The sequence below is a fragment of the Electrona antarctica genome (genome assembly GCF_951216825.1).
Source record: "Electrona antarctica genome assembly, chromosome: 14".
NCBI classification, from domain to species: domain Eukaryota; kingdom Metazoa; phylum Chordata; class Actinopteri; order Myctophiformes; family Myctophidae; genus Electrona; species Electrona antarctica.
Window position 1 is genome coordinate 13,653,285 of NC_136795.1, and position 22,249 is coordinate 13,675,533.

General features: G+C 41.4%; 1 protein-coding gene across 1 annotated transcript; it reads right to left on the bottom strand.

The window, feature by feature from the left end:
- Window positions 1-5,016: 5,016 nt before the first annotated feature.
- ldlra (low density lipoprotein receptor a) lies at window positions 5,017-22,249 on the bottom strand. The gene is made up of 18 exons (XM_079521707.1): window positions 21,935-22,249; window positions 16,682-16,807; window positions 16,279-16,401; window positions 15,422-15,802; window positions 15,140-15,262; window positions 14,929-15,051; window positions 14,688-14,807; window positions 13,864-13,989; window positions 13,551-13,722; window positions 13,189-13,416; window positions 12,838-12,956; window positions 12,561-12,700; window positions 11,180-11,321; window positions 10,235-10,378; window positions 9,725-9,997; window positions 9,237-9,314; window positions 8,947-9,110; window positions 5,017-7,659 (listed from the first exon to the last, which is right to left on the bottom strand). The coding sequence occupies exons 1-18, from the start codon at window positions 22,014-22,016 to the stop codon at window positions 7,606-7,608; spliced, it is 2,718 nt and encodes a 905-aa protein (XP_079377833.1). The 5' UTR covers window positions 22,017-22,249; the 3' UTR covers window positions 5,017-7,605.

Genomic DNA, 22,249 nt, shown 5'->3' on the forward strand with positions numbered 1-22,249 from the left:
TTAAGGAAATGAACTTGAGCAATATTGGGTAAAATCAGGAAGAAATTGGCATCAATACGACTGCTGAAATATAAATAAATACAAGCTATCATATTCTCCACACTAAAACCACTCATAGAATCCACATAGTTGTTGTTTGTTTACTTCCATATTCCCCGATATCTGTACGTGACTATTGACACAGTATGACGATGGAGTTCTTTATCAATGGTTATCAGTCAGTCGCCCATAGGAAGTGTGTAAATATGGCACAAAAACAAACAATATAGATGATGGGAAACATGTTTTTGCAGAGTGAATCATTCTGATCAAGGATGTGAGCTTGGCATTGGTGGAGCTGGGGGGGAGAGCCTGTCTGATTAATAGAGAGAGAGAGAGTCTTTGAAGTCTGTAGCCTATGAGAACTCAGCAGCTTGCTTAAGAACAAATATATCACACATTGAAATGTCAAGGATCTGGCTTCACTTCCTACTTTCTAGGAATTTTGATAGCAGATATGGCAATAAACAGTTATGTTGTTATTGCAACATATACATTCTCAGTCTGAAGTCCATGGTTTTCGAGGGTGCTTCAGATTATAGATAATTTAACATAAACACAATTTTTTTTAATCAGCACAGCATCTCATTAAATTGATATCTTTCCTGAGAGACATATTTTATTTTTTATTTATTTAACAGGGACAATACAAAAAACAATGTATCAAGTTGTAAAAACATGAAACCGTTGCATTGTACAAAGGGTTTGTAGCCAAGGCTAATTTGCAACCCCAGTCCCTGGAACTGGGGTTCCAGGGACTGGTCTATGTTCACATAAGTTGTTGTTAACCCCCCCCCCCCCCCCCCCCCCCACACACACACACACACACACACACACACACACACCTCATATACACACTCCTTGTGAATGAAAGAGCGAAGGAGTGTACACATTGCGGGTTCGTATGTACATATCTGCAATTCATTCAAACAGGCCCATATCTTTCATGATGTGTTTGTTCTCTCTTGTTTTATCGGGATTGTCTGTGAATTGAGAGGTGACCTGACTTGACATACACATTTAGATATATGACTGATGGTGACATTATTATTAATATTAATATCAAACCAGGAGTCCAAGGGTTCCCCTGTTTGGCCTGTTAACAGAGTACAATAAATCAATTCCCTGGCAACCCAAAGAATCTGTCAAACTGTAAATTCAATGCTGTACAACTCTTTCAAAAAAATAACTACATGTTTGGCAAACATATAACACTAAATGCTACTGATCATACTGAGGCACAATTAATATGCAAAACATTAGTATGAGACTGAATGCAGTCTGTCCATCCCCATGTTTATGTCCCTGTCTGCCCCCTCTATGCTGAACTGCTGTGGGAAAGTAAATAAGTCCCACCTACACTCACTCCCACCTACGCAAACTGTCAGTGTACACATTTGTAGGTTCAGTCTATAGTGGTCAAAGTACACTCCAACTCCTCTTCTTGTGCTTTGGTGTTTATGGCAAATGAGGATAATAAGGCCTTCAACTAGGATATTTTGTAGCAGCATAAACAACATGAGATAACCACAGAAGTGGCTCAGCTGTGTTAGCGTGTATAAATATACACAATACACACTGAAAGTATAGTATTATATTTGCCTATCTAGTCTAGTCTATTTAGATACTGTACCGCTTATCTAAATTATACACATTTTACAACTGACAGATCAGATCCAAGATATGAAATGTTCAGGGCATTGGTAAAGATGTACATTACAAATAATGGCTCAGTTGAGTATAGGCTAAACCTTTTGGGCTGCTGGTGTGTGTGATATGTGCTTGTCCAGTGGGCTCCAGTACTGATATGTGCTTGTCCAGTGGGCTCCAGTACTGTAGATGATCTGTTCGTGGGGGAATAAATGTTTCCAACAAAACATCCTTCTAGCCAAAAGGGGCAGTGGTCTATGAGCGCATTCCTGTGTACATCTGAGCAGCCCACAGGTTTGGCTGCCACGGTGTGCGTTTGAAAGAGGATGTGCTTCGGCCCACAAGAATGCAGAGCTGGATTCTCTTGCTAGCTGTCTAAATCTGATTTATAGTTTTATCACTATAAGTGTAGTCCGGGACCTTGGAAGAATCTAGAGCAGGTTCAGTTTAGAAACAGGTGAAGTTTTGCCAGAGATAGGGCACCTAAGTGGATGCTATATACAGTATGTCATGTGTGTATCACTTCTGTCAGGTTGTTGATAATGACCTATATCATACATCGGGACAAAAAAGTTGATCACAAAAAATAACCAATGAATATAATAAAGACGTTTCTAAACCCCATATACTGTAAAGTGCACCTTCAATAAACAAATGGAAGAGAAATCATTTATATTACATTTATATTACAGATAAACATACATATTTAGATACAAGGCTACAATTAATAATTTGCCATTCCATTAGTATAATATAACAAATGCAGAAATCAGAAAAGACATTGTATTTGTTCAGTTCACCGCTGGTAATAACAGGAAAGACTGAACTGCATTTGACCTTTTGTTGATATATGTTAATGATTAATGATGTCAGATTTTTTCTTTGAAAATCTCTGTCTTTCTGCTGCCTTATGCCAACTAAAACAAAAACCCTGTGGCAGTGAAAAATCTGTTTACAATGACATGTATTTAAACCAGAACAGAACAGAACAGATTTATACTTCATCGTACAACACTGTCACGAGTCTAAAATAGCTGACAATTACACGGACCTCACTGCTTACATGATATGGCCTACTTAGGATTTACAAAAATACTGAACCATCCATCCATCTTCAACCGCTTATCCGTAGTCGGGTCGCGGGTGCAACAGCTCCACCAGAGTGCTCCAGACTTCCCTCTCCAGAGCAACATTAGTGACTTCCTCCTGGGGGATTCAGAGACTTTCCAAGGCCAGTGAGTCGATGTGTTTCCTCCAACTGCGCCTTGGTCTGCCCCGGGGTCTCCTCCCAGTGGGACGTGTGTCGAGGACCTCCCAAGACGCCCGAGAGGCATCCTAGCCAGATGCCCGAACCACCTAAGCTGGCTCCTTTCCAGGCGAAGGAGCAACGGTTCTACTCCGAGTCTCTCTCGTGTGACTGAACTTCTCACCCTATCTCTAAGCGAGCCACCCGTCGAAGAAAACTCATTTCGGCCGCTTGTATTCGTGACCTTATTCTTTCGGTCATGACCCACACTTCATGAACCAGACATGTTGAGCAAAAAGTGTATAGAGTATCCACCCAAAAAGTGTAATACCGGTATAGACAGACGCACGTTGTTGTGTTCTTAATGACCTATATGTTACACTACTATAATGTGCGTTATATTGGAGGTTTTCCTGACCTGTCACTTATCTCACGTAACTAATCACACCTTCTATAGCCTTGAACTTGGGCTGGGAGCCTTCATAGAGTGCTGGTGCGTGACGTGGGTCTAACCCTTAAGGTTGAGCATGATGGTTTGCCCTCTGACCCCCACACAGGTTGGAGGGAAGACTTTCCCCTCACTGCTTCGGTTCCAGGTAACCACTCACATTATATATTGCTTCCAAGAAACGTGAGCTTCTGGTCACATCGGCTTGAGCCTCACGTTGTGTTATGGCATGGCCCCCAGGAGACAAGCTATGCGTGCGTGCGTGCGTGCGTGCGTGCGTGCGTGCGTGCGTGCGTGCGTGCACGCGCATCTGGAATTCTCGGAAACATGACTCATCACAAGATGTATTTTCCAACCATCTAAGGAGTTGCTCCCAAAGCCCACAAAGCGTCACTTTTAGCTATTTTTCCCTATTGTAGGACATTCTAATGCATGAGGGGCCATGATTTCTACTTTCAAAAGCTCAACAAGATCTACCCATCCAAAAAAGATATCCCAATGGCAAAAATAGTTAAAAAATGTACCTGAGGGGACTTTGGAATAGCGACGCTGGCGTTACAAGACAAAGACACTTGGAATGGGAAATATGGGTAATATACCTTATTATTGTAAGGTATATTACTTTGTAATGCTAGTTTGTGCGCAACACTCTTGAAAACGAAAAATGTCATGTGGTCTACTTTATACCTGCACAGCCTTTGTGATATAGCCTACTGGTAAATCACTATCTACCTTTTGGGCAGCCTTTAGGCTATGTTTAATCAAATCATACAGGTGTATGTTTAATCATACAGGTTCACATGTCATTGTACAGGACATGGTCATGCATGTCATCATGGGTCTGCAGTCTTCGAAGCTTCTGTTTTCACATCTGCTTAAATAAGTTCAATAACCTCTGTAAAAACACAGACTTGTTTGTTCATGATATGTCAACCAAGACGTCACAGTCTGTAACACATCAGTCATTGTTATTGTGATTTCACAATGTTTGGAAACTCAAACTACAAAACATGACTGGTGTTAAAACTGATGCCTGAACAAGGCCATGTCATGTACCTCACCTTGTTATAGCTGACAAATTTGAGATCACCAGTTTAGCAAGTTTGTATGAAATGTTTCAAATTCTATCTTTTGAGATTCGTACCCAAGAAAGAAAGAAAGAAAGAAAGAAAGAAAGAAAGAAAGAAAGAAAGAAAGAAAGAAAGAACTAAACATGCGTGCTTGCTTATCAGAAACGGGCTATTCCCACCGGAGATAACGACTACAGTATGTGTGCATTCCAAAACAATAACATGGTGGGCAATTGGTTGTAAGTTTTCATTTCACTCACATGGCACACACACACACATGGAAATTTCCACAGGGCGGAAATTACCGACCCAGTTATTGACTAACTGTATGTTACGTATACCAAATGTACAGAAGCTGAAATACACTACAGTACATTAAACAGGATACTAGTGACTTGACTTAACTTTACATGCATGATAGTCAGACAACACTGAAAAGATGAAAAATAAATCTAGATAACATTTCATGTAATAATGGTGTGTTTTTAATATATGGAATTATATTTTTAAATAAAACCGATTGTTGGAGAAGATGGGAAGGACAACTCAAACAGGTATCTTAGAACAATTTATTTATAAATCAAATCAGTTTGGAAATACAAAACTATAGGGAATGTATTTTACATATATCTTTACTTACTTCACACTTGTACAGAAACATCTTTAGATTGATCTTTAAATGGCAAATTAACTTTATTACATGACTGTTCAAATTATTGATCCCACAGGGAAAATGTTCAGCCCTGCCTCACTGTGTCTTGCTCAAGGACACCTTGACACATTGACAGGGCTTGAACCTGGGAACTTCTTTTTCCCAGGTGGCCTCTCTACCCATTCAGCTATGAACTTGATCACTCCTCTGGCACAAAGTTGACATGGAAGCCATCTTTTTTGCTGGCTTCCATGGAGGGTGGAGACAAAACTGAAGGCTGAGGAAGTAGTCTATAGAATAAATAGAAGCATTTATTTATGTACAGCAAATATTTCATAGTATACAACAAACTACACAATAACAAAAGCAAATATTTACATTTATGAACAATGTATTTACACATTTTCTATCCGCACTGTTAGTTGACAATGTAAAAGGACGATTATTTGTGAATTATTCTCGGGCATTTCTTTTCAGCCCTGACATGAAAAACCCTGCTACAGTGTGCAACACTCAGTATTACTGTCAGGTTTAATCTGATTACAATAATGCTTGTAACACTGTCACTTCCCTTTACGCATTTATATATACACTTTTTTGTACGTATATATACTTGTAAACAAACAGGCATGTCGATTTTATACAAATCCTTGGAATTCAATAGCACCAACATTAGGGTACTACACATTAAGTGGTTAAAAAGGCACAAAAACTTGTCACAGATACAAAACAATCCTACAGTTGGAGGCCATCGATATTGTCCTTTTCTTTTTGCTGAGGTTTGCGTGATCTGCGCAAAAGGACAGTTAACCCATTTTGGGCGGGAACCCCTTTTGGTGTTTTAAACATTATGTTATAATTTAGCTATTGAAAAATAGCAGATCTACAAGCTTGTAGGTCTGCTATTTTTGAAAAATCGTGAAAATTTAGAAGGATTTTTTCAGGATTTTTAAAAGTTTTGAGGTCAGGCCTAAATGGGTCAAATGATAAGGGACAATATCGGTGGCACCCAACTGTAGATATCTTGTGAGAACTGTGTAGGAAAGCCTTTCAGGCATTCAGGAATGCAAGTGAGAACCAAAGCAAATGGATCTGCAGGTCTTATGGGAGAACGTGAACACACAGCAGCCTGTGTGCTGTTGCACATTAGTCACTGTACATCATGGCTCCATTGATCATTATTCATTATAGGATCATATGGCTTTACCTCGCATTTATTTTAATGCCCATGTTGCTCAGTGGAAATAAGCAATTTTCAGGTGAAAATCATATATTTTTGTTGAGCAACACGACGTGTTGCTCAACAAAAATATATGTGGGGAAACTATTGAGCAATGAGGGAAAAGGGGAGAAAGAAAGACAGGATGAATTTTCAACACTAATCTCTAGTATCTAGACCTCCAGTTAGACAGAAATGGACCGCAAGAGCCCACCGATTTATGAAATGGCTGCTTGGCCATATAGCTAGAGCCCCAGTGACTGAACTCATTTGGTGATAGGTCAAGTTTACAGGTCATTAATCGAACCATAACCAAGGCACATAAACAATGGATAGGTGTGTTACTGTGTGTGTGTGTGTGTGTGTGTGTGTGTGTGTGTGTGTGTGTGTGTGTGTGTGTGTGTGTACGCACATGCGTGCTTGTGTATACGTGCATGTGTGCTTGTGTGGGTCCTATACTGGCATTATAGGTCCCACTGGATAACATCCCTGCTCCATGGCTGAGGTAATAGCTGGTGTTAAAAGCTAAATTAGTCTTAATTCTGTCATTTTACTGAGGTCAGACTGGTTATAACAACACATGATGAATTATAATCAATAACCAATCCCATTCATCTATATTCAGCGGTAGTGTTTGCTGTGGGACAAACTCTCAAGTTAAAGTTTTTGTTTAGTTTTGTAAAGCACAAAAATATAATCTATTTGAAAATAGTGCAAGGCATGATCACTTTCCTTGAGCAAAGGATAACTCACTTTTCATCAAAATAAACATCTATGCTACAGATCATTGTTGAACTCCACGTGCCGAGAGCTGACAGAGAACTTCCATTAGTAGCATTCAATGACGGTGGAAGTTGAGAATAGAGGTCACTTCTGTTCCAAGTCAATGCTGTTATTTCATGTTGTGGCTTTGACACAAGGACAGTCTTCTGTTACAATAAGGCATCATTGTTTGGATAAAGAGTCTCGGTGAGTACTGTAGCGTTTAGCTGGGAATGATAACACCCCAAATTTCACACTGGTCCGCTGTGGATGTGGATGAACACTGTGTGCGACGGATATGCAAAACCTTCGTTCCTTCACCGTGGTGTTTGGCTTGTTAGAGCACCTGTTTGTCTGTGAGGATATCATGGTTCGAGCTTGCATTATATAACCATAACTGGTTTCTTCTTCAATTTTGTTGTGGCTGACTGTGAGGTTCAAAATATTTAACCTTCAAATATTTAAATAAAATAACGTCCAACATAGCTTATTATCAAGGCTCTGTTACTCCTGTGGTCTTCAGTTCTCGAAGGCAGGGTTGTCGGCCTCCTCATCCAGACTCACAATTTGTTTCTGATGGGACAAAAAAAGGTGTAAATTAGTAATACACTAATACAATACACAAATGTGTTAATACACAACATGGGTGAAAGTAACATGGCTGTGGGTGAAAGGCCATCCTATTCAAGAAAGTTATTTGCATGTTATTTTTTAGTCATGTGTGACAATGAGTGTGGTTAAATACTATTAAGGTTTACAGTAGGGAGATTAGATTAGGGTAGAATGGGAAGTGTTAGATTAGAGAGAGCAGATTAGAGATGAGTCGAAGACAAAAATAAGGGACACACTAGAGAGGAAATGTTCATCAGCGAAGAGGTTTTTGCTGATCGTCTGATGATATCTGAGAAGAATTCAGAAAGAGAGAGAGAGAGAAAGAGGAGAAAATCTCATCATGCTGAGCACTAGAACTCCATTCATCTCTCCATAAATTTCAAGGTTATAGGACGACTTCACCCATTTTCAACTTCTTCTTCATATAACTGGTCCTAGTAACTAATGCTCATAATGGTACTATTTCTGCTACTAAATGGTACCATATCATAATGAGCATTAGTGAAGACCAATTACATGAAGTGCTGATCTGTGGCGTGGCTAACTTGGCATATATACACAGGAATGCACATGTGAGTGATCCCACTAACTAATAAAACCAAATAAGGTAACTACTATGCCTTAGTGACTCCCTCAACCTTGCATGTGCTCTTTGGGTCATATAATTTGGACCAAAACAAAAAAGAATTAACTGTGATCTACTACAGTACTGTAGCAAAAGTGAAAGCCAACCTTTAAACGATGTCCTTTTAAATTATGTTTTTTTTCCCTCAGTGTCCTGAACAGATGTTTGTTTCCTATTAAGTATCTCTCAGTGTTTAAACTTCTTTTCTTTGCCTTCCTTTTTACTGAATTCAATTGTCCTATCAATTATGTGTTTCCTTTGCTTAATGTTTAATGTAAAGCACACTGAATTGCCTTGTTGTTGAAATGTGCTATATATGAATACACATATTTTTCCTTGCCTCTGCAAATAAACTCGCCTTGCCTATTTTTTGTTTCATTTGAAAGTGAAAGTGGTTAACCACCCATTCAAACCGGGATTTTTCATCACTGTGTAATTTTTGATTTTTTGCGTTGGCTACTCAAAAATAGCCCAGGTACAAGCTCTCAGTGCGGCTTGTACTGGTAATTAAGAGTGAGAACTACTGATTTTAGAAGGCATTTGTAGAATTGGCCTCAGGTCTTAATGGGTTATAACCTCAATAATGCCCTGGGTCAGTCTGACCCAAACAAGACCAAACCTACCGCTGGGTAGGAGTAACCGTCTGGGCTGTGGCTCCTGCAGATGTGCAGCTGATCCTCGGTGGTCTTCTGGTACACAGGATTGTCAAAGTGGATGGTGTTGGTGTTCTTCAGCCTGTAGTTCCTCCATATGAGCACAGCACCGAATGCCACCATGCACAGTATCACTGAATGCCAGCGGGAGAGGAAGATAGTTATACTTTATTTATTTATTGTGCCTTTCTCTTGTATTGTTTCATCAGTATTTAATGTGTTCAGAGATGAGAAGCGTATGAGATGCTAAAGCTACTAACCTAAAGGTAAGACAATATATAGGGCTGTTGGGGTGGTAGGAGCAGTCTCGATTATGGCATCGACCACATGAGGTACACCTGGCGAGGAGAGAAATACAACAATACATTACACTTGCAGACTATGTTCCAATACATGAACACAAATGATGCATTTTGAAACAACAAACTACTCCAAACTAATCAATTTAATGCTTTTTGGGAAATGTATAGTTAGCTTCCAAAATGTTTTCAAGCAAATAACTTCTACACCAATGGCAATGCTGTTAGTCTACCGTTAGCAATTTAAATGGGCACTTAATTATCTTTTTAATACCAATAGCATTATTGTCTCTATTGCATTTAGCCTACCCTCTTCCATTTACTATTACGCCTCATATACTTTGCTAACAGTGCTTTGAAGGTGTTTGTGAAGAAACACAAGCGTAACGCAAAAGTAACATACCACATTCCATGACACAGTCAGTACGAACATAACAAAAAACAATTACCATGAGAGTTGACGGGAGCCTTTGTTGTCGTCTGGGCTGCTTCAGTGGTCTGAGGGACCCTGGGATTCACTGGTTGCTGGGTGGTTGTCCTGGCTACAGGTGATGCAGTGGTGGTTTTCACCACAGTCTTGGGGGTGGTGCGTGGCGCAGGCTTGACAGTGGTGGTGCTGGGGATTATTACAGGTGCCCTGGTGGTGGTGGGGACCAGGAGCTTGGGTGTAGTCCTATCTGGCACCGGTAGTGGCTGCATCGGGGTGGTCACAGCTGGTACAGCTGGAACATGAAGAAGAATTGAGAGTCAAAACAAATGTGTGTGTTGTTTGGTGCTAATAATGCATTCAGTGAAAGAGAAAAATGTTTATAGAAGGAAATATATACTTCATACTGTCTATAACTATTATGACCCTGTGTGTCGTTCGTCAAAGATGATGTGTTTATGTTGAATGGAAAAGTATGAATTAGCCTTAATTACAATTTTAGTTAATTCTTCGATTAAGTCAATTGACTTACCTGGTACACATCGTCTCATATCTCTGGCTAGCATCATGTTATCAGGACATGCACAAGTGTATCTTGGGGAATGTCTGCCTACTTGAGGAGCTGGTAGACACAGGAACTCACAGCCACCATTGGCCGCCCTGCACACATCCCTTCCTGCAATGGACAGGAGAATATTTGATATACACACTTCCATGCTTTTGCAGAGAGGCTGGATGGGTAGAGCATAGGATTTATACTAGATAGAAATACAGCACAGTTACAAATGGACCTGTATTGGAGAACATTATAATGACCCTTGCAATACGTAGAGGTAGGCTACACAGCATTTACAGACAAGACAAGCTGCCAGAGACAGGCACCAAGTGTCTGTATTTGCCTGTCAGCTGTCCTGCCGACCACAGCTGCTGGCTTGAGTGACACTGTATCACAACTTGCTGAATATTGTAAATATACAGTACTGGTTTGCTTTTGTGAAAAATACAATACAAATAATATGTTTAATATTCCGTTTTTGTCGAAAATAGTGAAATAGGAAGCATTTCCAATAACATTTCATTGACAGCCGGTCGTTTGTGGTGTTTGTCCTGCCTCTCCTGCAATGTGATTGGATGGCTGAATAAAAAGTGACAGTGATGAGCACAGCATTCTACCCAACCCAAGTGGAATATTTTTCAACTCTTGATGACCAGATGAAAACGTCAAAGGTGCACAGCACCTTGTCATATTCCCATCGAAAACAATTCAAAACATACGGCAAAATGACGGCCCCAATCACACTTCCATAGGTACGGGGGCAGCAAGTGCCTCTCCTTCTTATATTGTCCACCATCCCTGAAGGATGGTGGACCTGAGATGCAACCGATTGTTGTGGCAAGATTAGCCTTGCAGGCAAGACAGAGCATTGCAGCCTGACGGACATTATGAGAGGTTTGAAGCCCAGAAAAGTGTGCTTACCAGCAGGCTGCTTGAGGTTGTGGTACAGAACAATGTCCTCTGGAGATGACAGGTTCTCGACCAAGGCTCTGATGTCACCCCCGGTTATCCTGTTGGCACTCAGGATGGCATTGTTGCTGACGTCTGTCCAGAACACTCTTTCCTAGACGAATGCAGCACAGCAAGGTACGTTGTTAAGAATTCATAAAAGGTAAAAGGTACAATCGCAATGCATTAAGTGAAATGAAATGAGCTTAGAGCTTAGAATCCCTTTTTCTTTTATTTTTTTCTTTTCTGCCTTTATTGATAGCATGAAGTGAAGATGGACAGGAAAGAGGGAGAGAGAGAAGGGGAGAGACATGCAGAAAAGGTCGTCATGAACGGGACTTGAACATACGACACGCTGTCAGGCCAAAGCCTATGTGGCATGCGCCTGGACCACTTGGCGCCTCATAGAATAACTTTTTTAACCATTTAAAGGAATAGTTCACCCAAAAATGACTTATTTTCTATCAATTAAACAACCCATGTTTAGTTTTTGTCGCATTCCTAAGCCAATAATGCGATGAGCGGTGAAAGAGTAATCAAAGAGACTCTTTGACTACTCTTCCTCCAGTCATCAAATTGTTGGCTTAGTAATGCGACAAAAACTAAAACATATCCATGAATTCAAGGCTCCATTGTGCAGTGAGTAATCGATAGAAAAAAGGTCATTTTGGGGGTGAACTATTCCTTTAAGCCTTAAGCACATATTTTTAAAGTAGAGAAATGAGCAGATCTACAAACTCACAACACATAGCATCAAAACATGTGAGCTTGTAGATCTTCTATTTTCACTCTTTTGGAGAATTAGAAAATTGTCACCTACAATAATGCCCAAGCTAGGGACGCAACGTTGAAACTTGTTAAGTTATGCATCGCTATTAGACAGTTTATAGCTGCAGTAAACGGTTTATGGTACAGCGGTATTTGTCACGGTCTGCTCCACTACCTCCTCCCGTTCTCTTTGTCACCTTCTGACCCTCTCCTTCCTTTTCCAGACACTTATTCCCCTACTTTCTTACTCTCTCACTCTCTCTGTCTCTTTCACTAGGGATAGTGTTAGGGTTGAGGCAACATAGGGCTGAGGGCACATAGGTACACTACTGTGTATAACTGTTGTCCCGGTTTCCCAAAGGTGGCATAACGCATCTTGGGGTCAGATTTCCATAGCTCCGCCTGACTGACACGGCAGCAGATTTCAACTGGAAACTTGCTGTACTGTTTACGGTTTAAATCTGCTGCGGTGGCAAACAAGAAAAGCTTTATGGGAAACTGAACTGGACATGGGTTATGCCACCTTTAAGAAACAATTACTCTAGCTCTGCACAGAGCCAATTGTGAGTGGACTGAAGGATCTTACCTCAAAAACAGTGATGCCCAAAGGATGGGCCAGCTTGTTCTCATCTATGATGAGCGTACGACGCCCTCCGTTATGCACATCGATACTGGAAAGGGTGTGGAGCTTGGAGTCCACCCAGTACAACCGGTGGTTAAGCAGGTCTAGGGGAGGGGAGGGGGAGGGGAAGGGGGGGGATAACAACAGGTTAGACTAGACAAGCAAAAAACGAAATGGGCAACATTGAAACTTGAATTCCATCCTGCACACGGACAATGAGAAGTCAGCCGTTGGCGCTTACCAAGTGTAATTCCATTAGGCCACACAATGTTGTCGGTGACCAATGCATGGCGGTCTCCTCCGTTGAGCCCTGACTTCTCAATCTTGGCTGGAGTTCCCCAGTCTGTCCAGTACATAAAGCTATATGAACACAGAGGAAAATATATTATATTATATTATATTATATTATATTATATTATATTATATTATATTATATTATATTATATTATATTATATTATATTATATTATATTATATTATATTATATTATATTATATTATATTATATTATATTATATTTATTATTTATATAGTATACTGTATGATTTCGTTACTGAATCAGTTAAGAGTGGAAAGTAAGGCTATTGGTATTACTTGCTGTGGGGATCAACCACTATTGCGCGAGGCTTAGCCAAGCCCTGGTGGAAGATGGTTTTGCGGCGGCTTCCGTCAGCAGTGGCCACTGAGATGGTGCTGCGGATGCTGTCCGTCCAATACAGGTTTCCATGGATCCAGTCGAAGGCAATGCCCTCGGGAGCGTCAATGTCACTGTCAATCACCACGTTGTGCTGGGTGGAGTCTGCAGCCGTGTCCATGGGAGCTCTGGATTCATCAGGGAAGATGGAAAAAGAAAAGTTGAGGAAAAGTTGAGAAAGATATTTTTCATGTTGGTGTTGAACAAATTAAATTGGCCCATTCAGCAGTATAGGGAGTAAAAATAAGAGGTTCCTGCTCACTTGTAGATCTTCTTTTGGGAGATATCCGACCAGTAAATCTCCTTGCCTGCCATGTTCATGTCCAGAGCCACCACGTTCTTCAGACGGGGGATGACTCGTGTGTACTCACTTCTGTCCAAAGTCATCTTTCTAACCTCATGACGATTGGTGAAGAACAGGTAGGCTATGGTTCCTACCAAATCAAACAAGAGCATGAGTGTTTGTTTTAAGCTGGCAAATACTTATCTAATAGTGGGAAAATAATGGAAATATAATTAAATAAACTGAAATAATGTTAAATAAACTACAGCAAACTCCAAAAGATTAAATTTACCAATGGCCTTGCAGGTTTTGGTTGCTGGGTCAACTTGGTAACCCTCCTGACACTCGCATTTGTAGCCACCTATCTGGTTGACACAGATCTGGGTGCAGATGTCCGGGTTTTCACACTCATCAATATCTGCAAAGGATGAACAGTAGAAATATATAGTCTGTTTTTTGACCGGCATCAACCATCATCACTGAGAGTGGGAACAGTGTTTACTGTTGAGTCATCAACATTGACATTTCATCAGCAGCAGACACACACTCCCTTTCACCCACCCTAGGGGTTTGCGCCACTGAATACATTGATTGCAGTAAATGTCTGAAGTTCACATTGGCATGATCGTCACGCTGGCATGGACATGAAGTATTGCTTACTTAACAAGTGACTTCATGTACCTTGGGCTGACACAAATAGATAAACCAATAAAGCCATATTTTGTACTGCATCGTATGATGGTGTCACATGATACAAATACTGTATATATTTTTGAAAATGTGTTGAAAAAAACACTTTTAGAAAATTCTGGAAAGGTTTGGAAGATTATTTTCCTATAATGAACCAAAATAGGGACATCAGGTTGAAAGTGTTGATTCAGAATGGGGAAATATGTCATGATAAAACTAACATTCATACTCAGACTACAAGAAGTTTTACAAAAGGTGGGAAAAGTGTGATCTCTTCCTCCAGCCCATTGCCAATGTATGAGGAATTCAAATATTGAATTTATAGATTGTGTTAATCTGTAATATATGAAAAATGCAGCCTTTTTTCTCAATAAAAAACTAAGTGGAAAAAATAAAGAAAAGAAAGTGTTCATTCTCGTGTTGTACCTTCACAGCGCTTGTTATCAACTAGGCGGTAACCGTCCGGACATCGGCACTCAAAGCCGATCTTCAGGTCGTTGCAGACGTGGGAGCAGCCGCCATTGTTGTACAGGCACTCGTTGGAACCTGCAGCATACAAAGAACCAAAATGATCCTCCGGTCAGGTCAGTCAGCGACTAGCATTCTACACCCTCATTAAACACATGAAGCTAGCAATTAGCTGAGTCATTTAAATCTCGCCTCTCACCGCATTCTCTGAGAGGCTCATCTGACCAATCCCTGCAGTCACGCTTTCTGTCACAGACTCTCTCTATGGTGATACACTCCCCACTGCGGCACTTGAACCTGGTTGGACCCTCGCAATGTGTCGCTGTGGAGAAGACAGGGCAACAATGAATCCATGACGCTAAATACGAATACAGATTTGATGTATTCCAAAAACAGATGGTATGGCATACCGTTAACACAGCCTGTCTCATCACTCCTGTCCCTACAGTCATACTGGTGGTTGCACTGCCGGCTGCCAGGAATGCAGGTGCCATCATCACACTCAAACTCATCTGGACGACAGGTGGGGCGAGCTACAGACAGACACAGAGAGAGAGAGAGAGAGAGAGAGAGGATAAGACAGCGATATGGTTTACAACAATACAATTTATTTGTAGAACAGTTAAGACCAAACATGAAAAATAATATAAATAATAAGGCAATAATAAGCTTGTAATGGGGTGTCCACTTACTACAGTCGGCCTCGTCCGATCGATCCAGGCAGTCGGCCCCTCCGTCACACCTCCAGCTGCTGTGAATGCACTCCCCGCTGCGGCAGTGGAACTCCAGGGGAGAGCAGTGATGAGTGGCGGCGCTGGGGGGTTTCTTGGCACCGCAGTTCTCTGGCCATTCGTCTGAGCCGTCAGAGCAGTCGGCATCTCCGTCACAGGCCCAGAGACGGGGAACACACACAGTGTTGTTGCACTGGAAGGCGGAGGTACTACAGGTGCTGGGCGGGCAGCTGGCCTCGTCGCTGCCATCGTCGCAATCCGCCTCGTCGTCACACACAAACGTTGTCGACACACACTGTCCGCTTGCGCAGCGGAACTCTGTGCTTGTGCACTCTTTAGGGGCTGTACCAGCGGGAAAGAACACAAGGACCGGATGAAGGGAAGAGGAGGAAAATGGTTAGTTAGTTTAGATTGTTGATTCGGATCCCCATTACTAGCTTCCACAAAGTGGTTGCTAGTCTTCCTGGGGTGGGGTCCACACAAAATTTAAAAAATAAAAACAGACAATAGAATAGACAATTTATAGAATACATAATCTAATATTAGGTTAGATTACGGAAGGTTAGATTAAATTAGGGTAGGATAGGGACCGGTAGATTATATTATTTTAATTTAGGCTAGGATTGTGTAGCATACAGTAGCGTATGTTAGGTTAGATTAGGGTATAGATTAGATTACGGTAGGTTACGTTAGCGTAACTTATAGGACTGAGGAATTATGCAAAACCATAATAAAGAGGAGACGTTTGAGGAGTAAATAATGAAGGGATAAGTAAAGACAGATGGCCACAGTGAGACCTCAACACTAGTCCAACTCACCACAGTCCTCCTCATCAGATCCATTTTCACAGTCTGCCTTTCCATCACAGTGCCAGGTGTTCGGCACACACTGGTTTAGACTCCCGCCGCAGCTGAACTCGGTTGGTCTGCATGTTTTGTCCACTGGAGACAAAGCAAACAAAAAAGAACATCAAAACCACAACAGAGGGTTCCCTGTAATCCCTGTAATGTCTCTCCCTTACAAATCTATAACTATGAGTGTACAAAATTAATACTGAGGATCTGGGGTCCCAAAGGGTATGCCTAATAATGCATATCAAAACGGGGGACCTTCAAACTCAAAAGGCTGAGAATCTCTGTCCTCCTGCTGTTACTGCTTATTAAACAGGTGAAGGATCTGCCCATATGAAACACATGGTGCACTGTGCAATGTGACACTCACAGCAGGTCTGAGAAACCTCATCAGTGCCGTCTCCGCAGTCGTCTGCTCCATCACACACCCATCGGCTTGTGATGCATTTCCCATTGCCGCACTGGAACTGGCTGCTCCCACACGTTGTCAGTCCGCCTGTGACAAAAAAGGCACAGGTTGAGCCAAACGTGCAGCTGTTTTCAGCCATCATCTATCAGGGTTAGTCAACATAAGCAAACTGACGTGAGTCTGACGACTGCACGTGAAGAGAAATTAGCTTGGAAAGCGAGAGTAGCCCTCGAGGAATAAATTGTTTATAGAAGCGGGTTCTGAAATAGAATATGCTGGCGCTTGTTCTATCATACGACATCTGGCAGTTGTTGTATTTGAGAACAACTGCCGAGCTGGCGGTCGTTCTCAAATATCTTTCCTCGGTGACCTGGAATGTCCCATGTAAAATAATAATCACACCCGTGTGAACTGAGTGGTGCAAGGTCTTATATAGCCTGATCAGCTGTGGTCTGACGTAATGTCAGTGACCATAGTAAGTTAGTAACCATGCTCACCCGTACAGACACAAACACACACACACGGGTACTAACAAAGCCAGTTGTTGGAGTGGTTTGCACCACTCAAAAAGGTACTGCGTTGTGTTTTGAACCGTATTTCACAGTGAGTGGGGAGAGGGAGGGCCTGTGCAGTGGGCCGTGGTATACATGATGATAACCTGCTACCATGGGAGCAGGGGGATGGGTTGAGGTACAATATAAGTGCTGTTGATGTATGACCTTCTGACAAGACCCTTCTGTACAGTCACACACCATACAGACATATACATCCTACTGGCGAGTTCAAGACAGTTTATCCAGGGCAGACGAATTGGTACGCTACAGCTTTGTAAAGAGAGATTAGTAACGACTCATCTTCAAGACTCGACAGGTCTTACAAGTACAACAATGCATATCTCGTTTGACACTGTTGTGGTTCCATGTCAGCAAACACATACTGAGTCTGAATTGAGCTCATTCAGATTCAGTGAACAAAGACATTCTACGCCTCTCAGAGGTTGGTTCGTCTCTGCAGACCCCAGCCCGACTCTAATGGATCCCCTGAACGCACTCAGCTGCAAGAAAGAACCAATTAAGATACTGTACATCAGAGACCCTGGCCAGAGAGAGCACTCTAACGAGAGGAAGCCTGGGCCCTTGGGATTTCTTCTCCTGCCCCCTCAGGCCTTGAAACCCTGGGTGGACACCTGTTCCTGTCGGAGATCAGCGGGAGGGGTCAAAGAATCACACCACCAGCAGTGTGATTGGTTCTAGCTTGTTCTGCACGTTAATGCCTGGTGACCACATTAACGAGGGTGCTTTTTCTTTTCTTTTTTTCCCCCACAGGGTTGTAATGTCAAGCTGAAGTCCTCACCAGGCAAAATATTCCAGAAGCATGAGGTTTAAATCACAAATGGTTCTTGGCCTGATACAGACTGATATGACTGAAATTCCTAACAATCTTTATTGCTACAAATCCGGTTATATTTGTAAACACCAAGGATTTATGGCTCCATGTGGTTCCTGTACCTTATCACCTTCATAGCAATAGCGTGGTCCTGTCTTTACTGCATGAACATACCTGGCTATTAAAACAATTCTGACTGTAATTCATGAAGATAGCCACCAAGAACCTCACGAGTCACTTTGAATCTGGTGTAGGATTCCATTGTGGGACAACAACATTCAACATAGGGTTAAACACGGACACCACATGACTCTGCTATTTTTGCTAAAGATAGGCAAAATATTCCTCCCTTGGTATACAGCTTTAAAACTTGAAAAAGATGACCACTCTACCCTGACAAGAATCTTTTAGAATCCACTATCCAGCTCTTGTCTTAATACATGGGTTCTTTAAAGAAAGTGATGACTCATCGTTCCAAATGTAAATTCAATTATTTATTTATTTTTTGGGGCTTAAAGTCCAGCAGTTCAAAACAGGCTTCACCCACAAGATGACAGGGTTGACAGGGTTATTGACAGGAGGGAACTGTGACATGCTTGCAGTGCATGCTGTCTCTGATGTCTGGTGTACCTAATCGATCTGCTATCATTCTTCTATCAGGTTTATACCCTGAGAGGAAACTATAATCTCGTACAATCTGATAAGCCATTTGGCTTCACAACTTTAATTAGGTCTCCTTGCTTGAACTGCTCGGACATATGGGACTTAAAGCTGGGCATCACATGTTTAACCAGATGGAGATTAACACAGATTAAGAGGCCGCTTAAGAGTCACTTTCTGCACAAGTATACACTGTGCCACCGCGGACACTTGAAGCCTATAGGATCCCTGTTCTGGGGGGAACAATTGCCCAAAATAATAAATCTACAAAGACCCAATGCTTGTAGATCTACTATTTTAGCCAAAGAGATTTGGTGTAAACTAGAGGGCAAAAAAGAGCAGACCAAGTACAGAGCCTTTAGTAGTTTAAGTGATTAACGGTTTCATTTGAACAGACTCATCTTTTTCCACTATACTCGGCCCATGCCACGCCGTAAATAATGAAAAGCCTTCATTCTGGAGAAAGGCTCAATATGTGCGGGTGTCCTGATAAAACAATAGACAATGTGGGGGGATAGAGAATGGACGGCAGAACTGAGCCAACACTGACTGGTGCTGCTGTCCTCAAACCACAACAACACAGGGTTCTGTTGTGAAACTGAACCAGTTCCAACACGTTCCACCATGCGCCCTCTCTCTCTCTCTTTTCCCAACACACTGGTCGAGCCCAAAACGTGATTCTAGGAAAACCAATAGTTTGGAATGTTGCCTCGAGACAAATATATGTCAAGGAAGGTGGGTGTGAGGGAATCACGGTCCATTTCAGTGATTTGGGGGTCGTCGTGTTTTTGGGGCGCCACAAAAACGTGAGGCAAGGCCTTTGAATGTTGTTCCATTTCCAAAAGACCAAAACCTGCAGTTCGAAAAAAACGCCAAAACTTGTATCGGTATCGGCGAGTATGTCAGTCTATGAAATTAAATGAAATGATTACTATATTTACCCAGGGTATCTGGGCTAAACTCAAGAACTTGTTTCCAGCCAGGCCCTGCTCATAGAACACATTTCATCGTAGTGGTTCAATGCCTTGTTCAAGGGCACTTCAGCGGTGGTCATTTTAACGTGTCGGACCGCTGATTCGAACTGGCGACCTTCCGGTATCAAGACCGCTCCGCAATCCGTTCGGCCAGTCTATATATGATGTAATTTATCACATGGTTTCATTTACAGTAGCCTATACAATTATTTTGTATTTTAAATGCTTCAGTTGATGTTACACTACTTGTTTATACTCTTACTATACTATTTACATTATTATTTTACTAACTTGTGGCTGAACCTTTACATTATTAATGGAATTGTTATTTATTCCTATAGATTTTATTGTTGCATCGGTACTCAGCATCGACTGATATGCAAGTTACAGGTAGGCCTATTGGAATCGGATCTGGAAGTGGAAGAAATAAATCGTATCATTCAGAACATCTCTATTGAAATCTGAGCGCGTCACGATGTGTTTCCTGTTTTTGATTATATAGAAGTGTATATTTGTACGTCTCTAAATGTTCTGATGAATTGAAAAGGGTGGACCCTATTGTAAACAAGTGTAATGCTTTGGTATCGTCCACAGTTAACAGTCTTTGTATTGAGTTGTTCTTGTAATGTACTGTAATTCTCCAAACTGTATACATTCTTCAATCAATCAATCAATCAATCAATCAATCAATCAATCAATCAATCAATCAATCACATTGTGAGCTTGTCGATCGGGCTATTTTCTGCAAAAGCTTTCCCCACAATAACAGAAAACTGTAAAGACCGCTGCAGGACATATATGGGGTGGTGTGTGGTTCCCAACGTGAGTTCCGGGCATCGGCTACAGGGGTCTATGAGGTGGTTCAATCCAGGGGGAGGGGGTCACCAGCTAAATGATTGATAGGAACCAATTGGACCGTAAGGGCCTAAGGGGTCCATTCAGTTATATTTGTACACTCTCAGAGTTAAATGAACAGTGTAGATCCACTAGATCGGGTTCCCAGGAATGGAATCAAATGGGGGTCCGTACCTACAGTAATGCACAATCAAACTGCAGGGATCCTTGAAATTAAACTGGTTGAGAATAACCATGATAAGCCATGCAGCACTTGAAACAGGCTGGATATTGCATCATGTGAACACCACCATGACAATTACAATCCTAATGGAGGGGGGTAAGACTAGGCTATTTGTGTGCACCTGTAAGAGCTAACAATTACAAATTATCTAATTATTCAAAACTCAATGGTGTGTTTGTAAATAAATAGCATACTTTCTCACATCATAAATAATAACAATGGAAAAATCGCCCCCTCCCTGCATTCAACAACCGGATTTACAGAAACCCTCGTTTGACAACTGCAGGTTTTTGACAACTGCAGGTTTAGCTATAGGCCTACTATAGCCTGCACGCAAGACTGTATCATTTGCCCCCAAAAAATAAAGTTGCAGTTGCTTGTAGATACATTTTTACATTGTAGGCATTGGCAGGCTGCTGCACCCGATGGAATATAAATGAATCATACAGTGGTCACATACCTCAAACTTCATTGGCCACTGAACGTCTAGTAATTTGAGTACCAACCAATGAGAAGCATAAAGCGTGCTCGATTCTTTACGAATGCCGGCAAAATACAATACAAAGCAAAATAAAATATGAACACATTTATAAAACGTTTCATGTATAGCAGCCTACTGAGAAATAAAAGCAATGTAATGGTAAGATACACTATTTTTATGTTTTCTGAGCTTCTGACAAAATATGATTTACAATCCAGCCCCCCTCGTGCCCTCGAGTCTTTTCAGGACACGGCAGGGGGAAAAAATTGACCTACATTTTGAAAAATATGACCCCTCCCCCATCATGCCGTCAGAGGAGTAAACCCATGATAAACAGATAATAATTGGCTATTAATTAACTAAATGTAGGAAATCGAAATGGATTTATTATCCTATAAAATATTAATAGTTCAATAAAATAATAATTCAACACCCACGCAGTTTAACAACAGATACATCAATTTAAATGAATGATAATATAAGCTGCAAATCAAAGGCAGTACATAAAATATAGCTTTCAAACTGAATGATAATATATGTTGCAAATCAAAGGCAGTACATAAAATATAGCTCTCAAACTTAATGAAAAATAATATATGTTGCAAATCAAAGGCAGTACATTAAATATAGCTTACTTGTTTGGACAATGTGACAGATGAGAAAAGCCAGTGACACGTAGAGCAGTCGGTCCATAGCTTTCAACCGAGTTGATAACATCAACACACGCTCTCTCAGTCCCAGAGTCCCTTCCCTTCTATGGCCAAATAAACAAGAGTGCAACTATGATGTGGGTGATGATGGTGATGATGTGCCTGTTCTGTTTGCTTGCTCTACTGACTACAAACTGTGCTGTTTTGGGGTGTTCAGGAGGTCCGGTGTCCTGAAGCTGGTCTGAGGTCCGCCTGGCTGTTGGATGCTCCTTGGCTTGGCTGAGGAGGCTGGATGGAAGG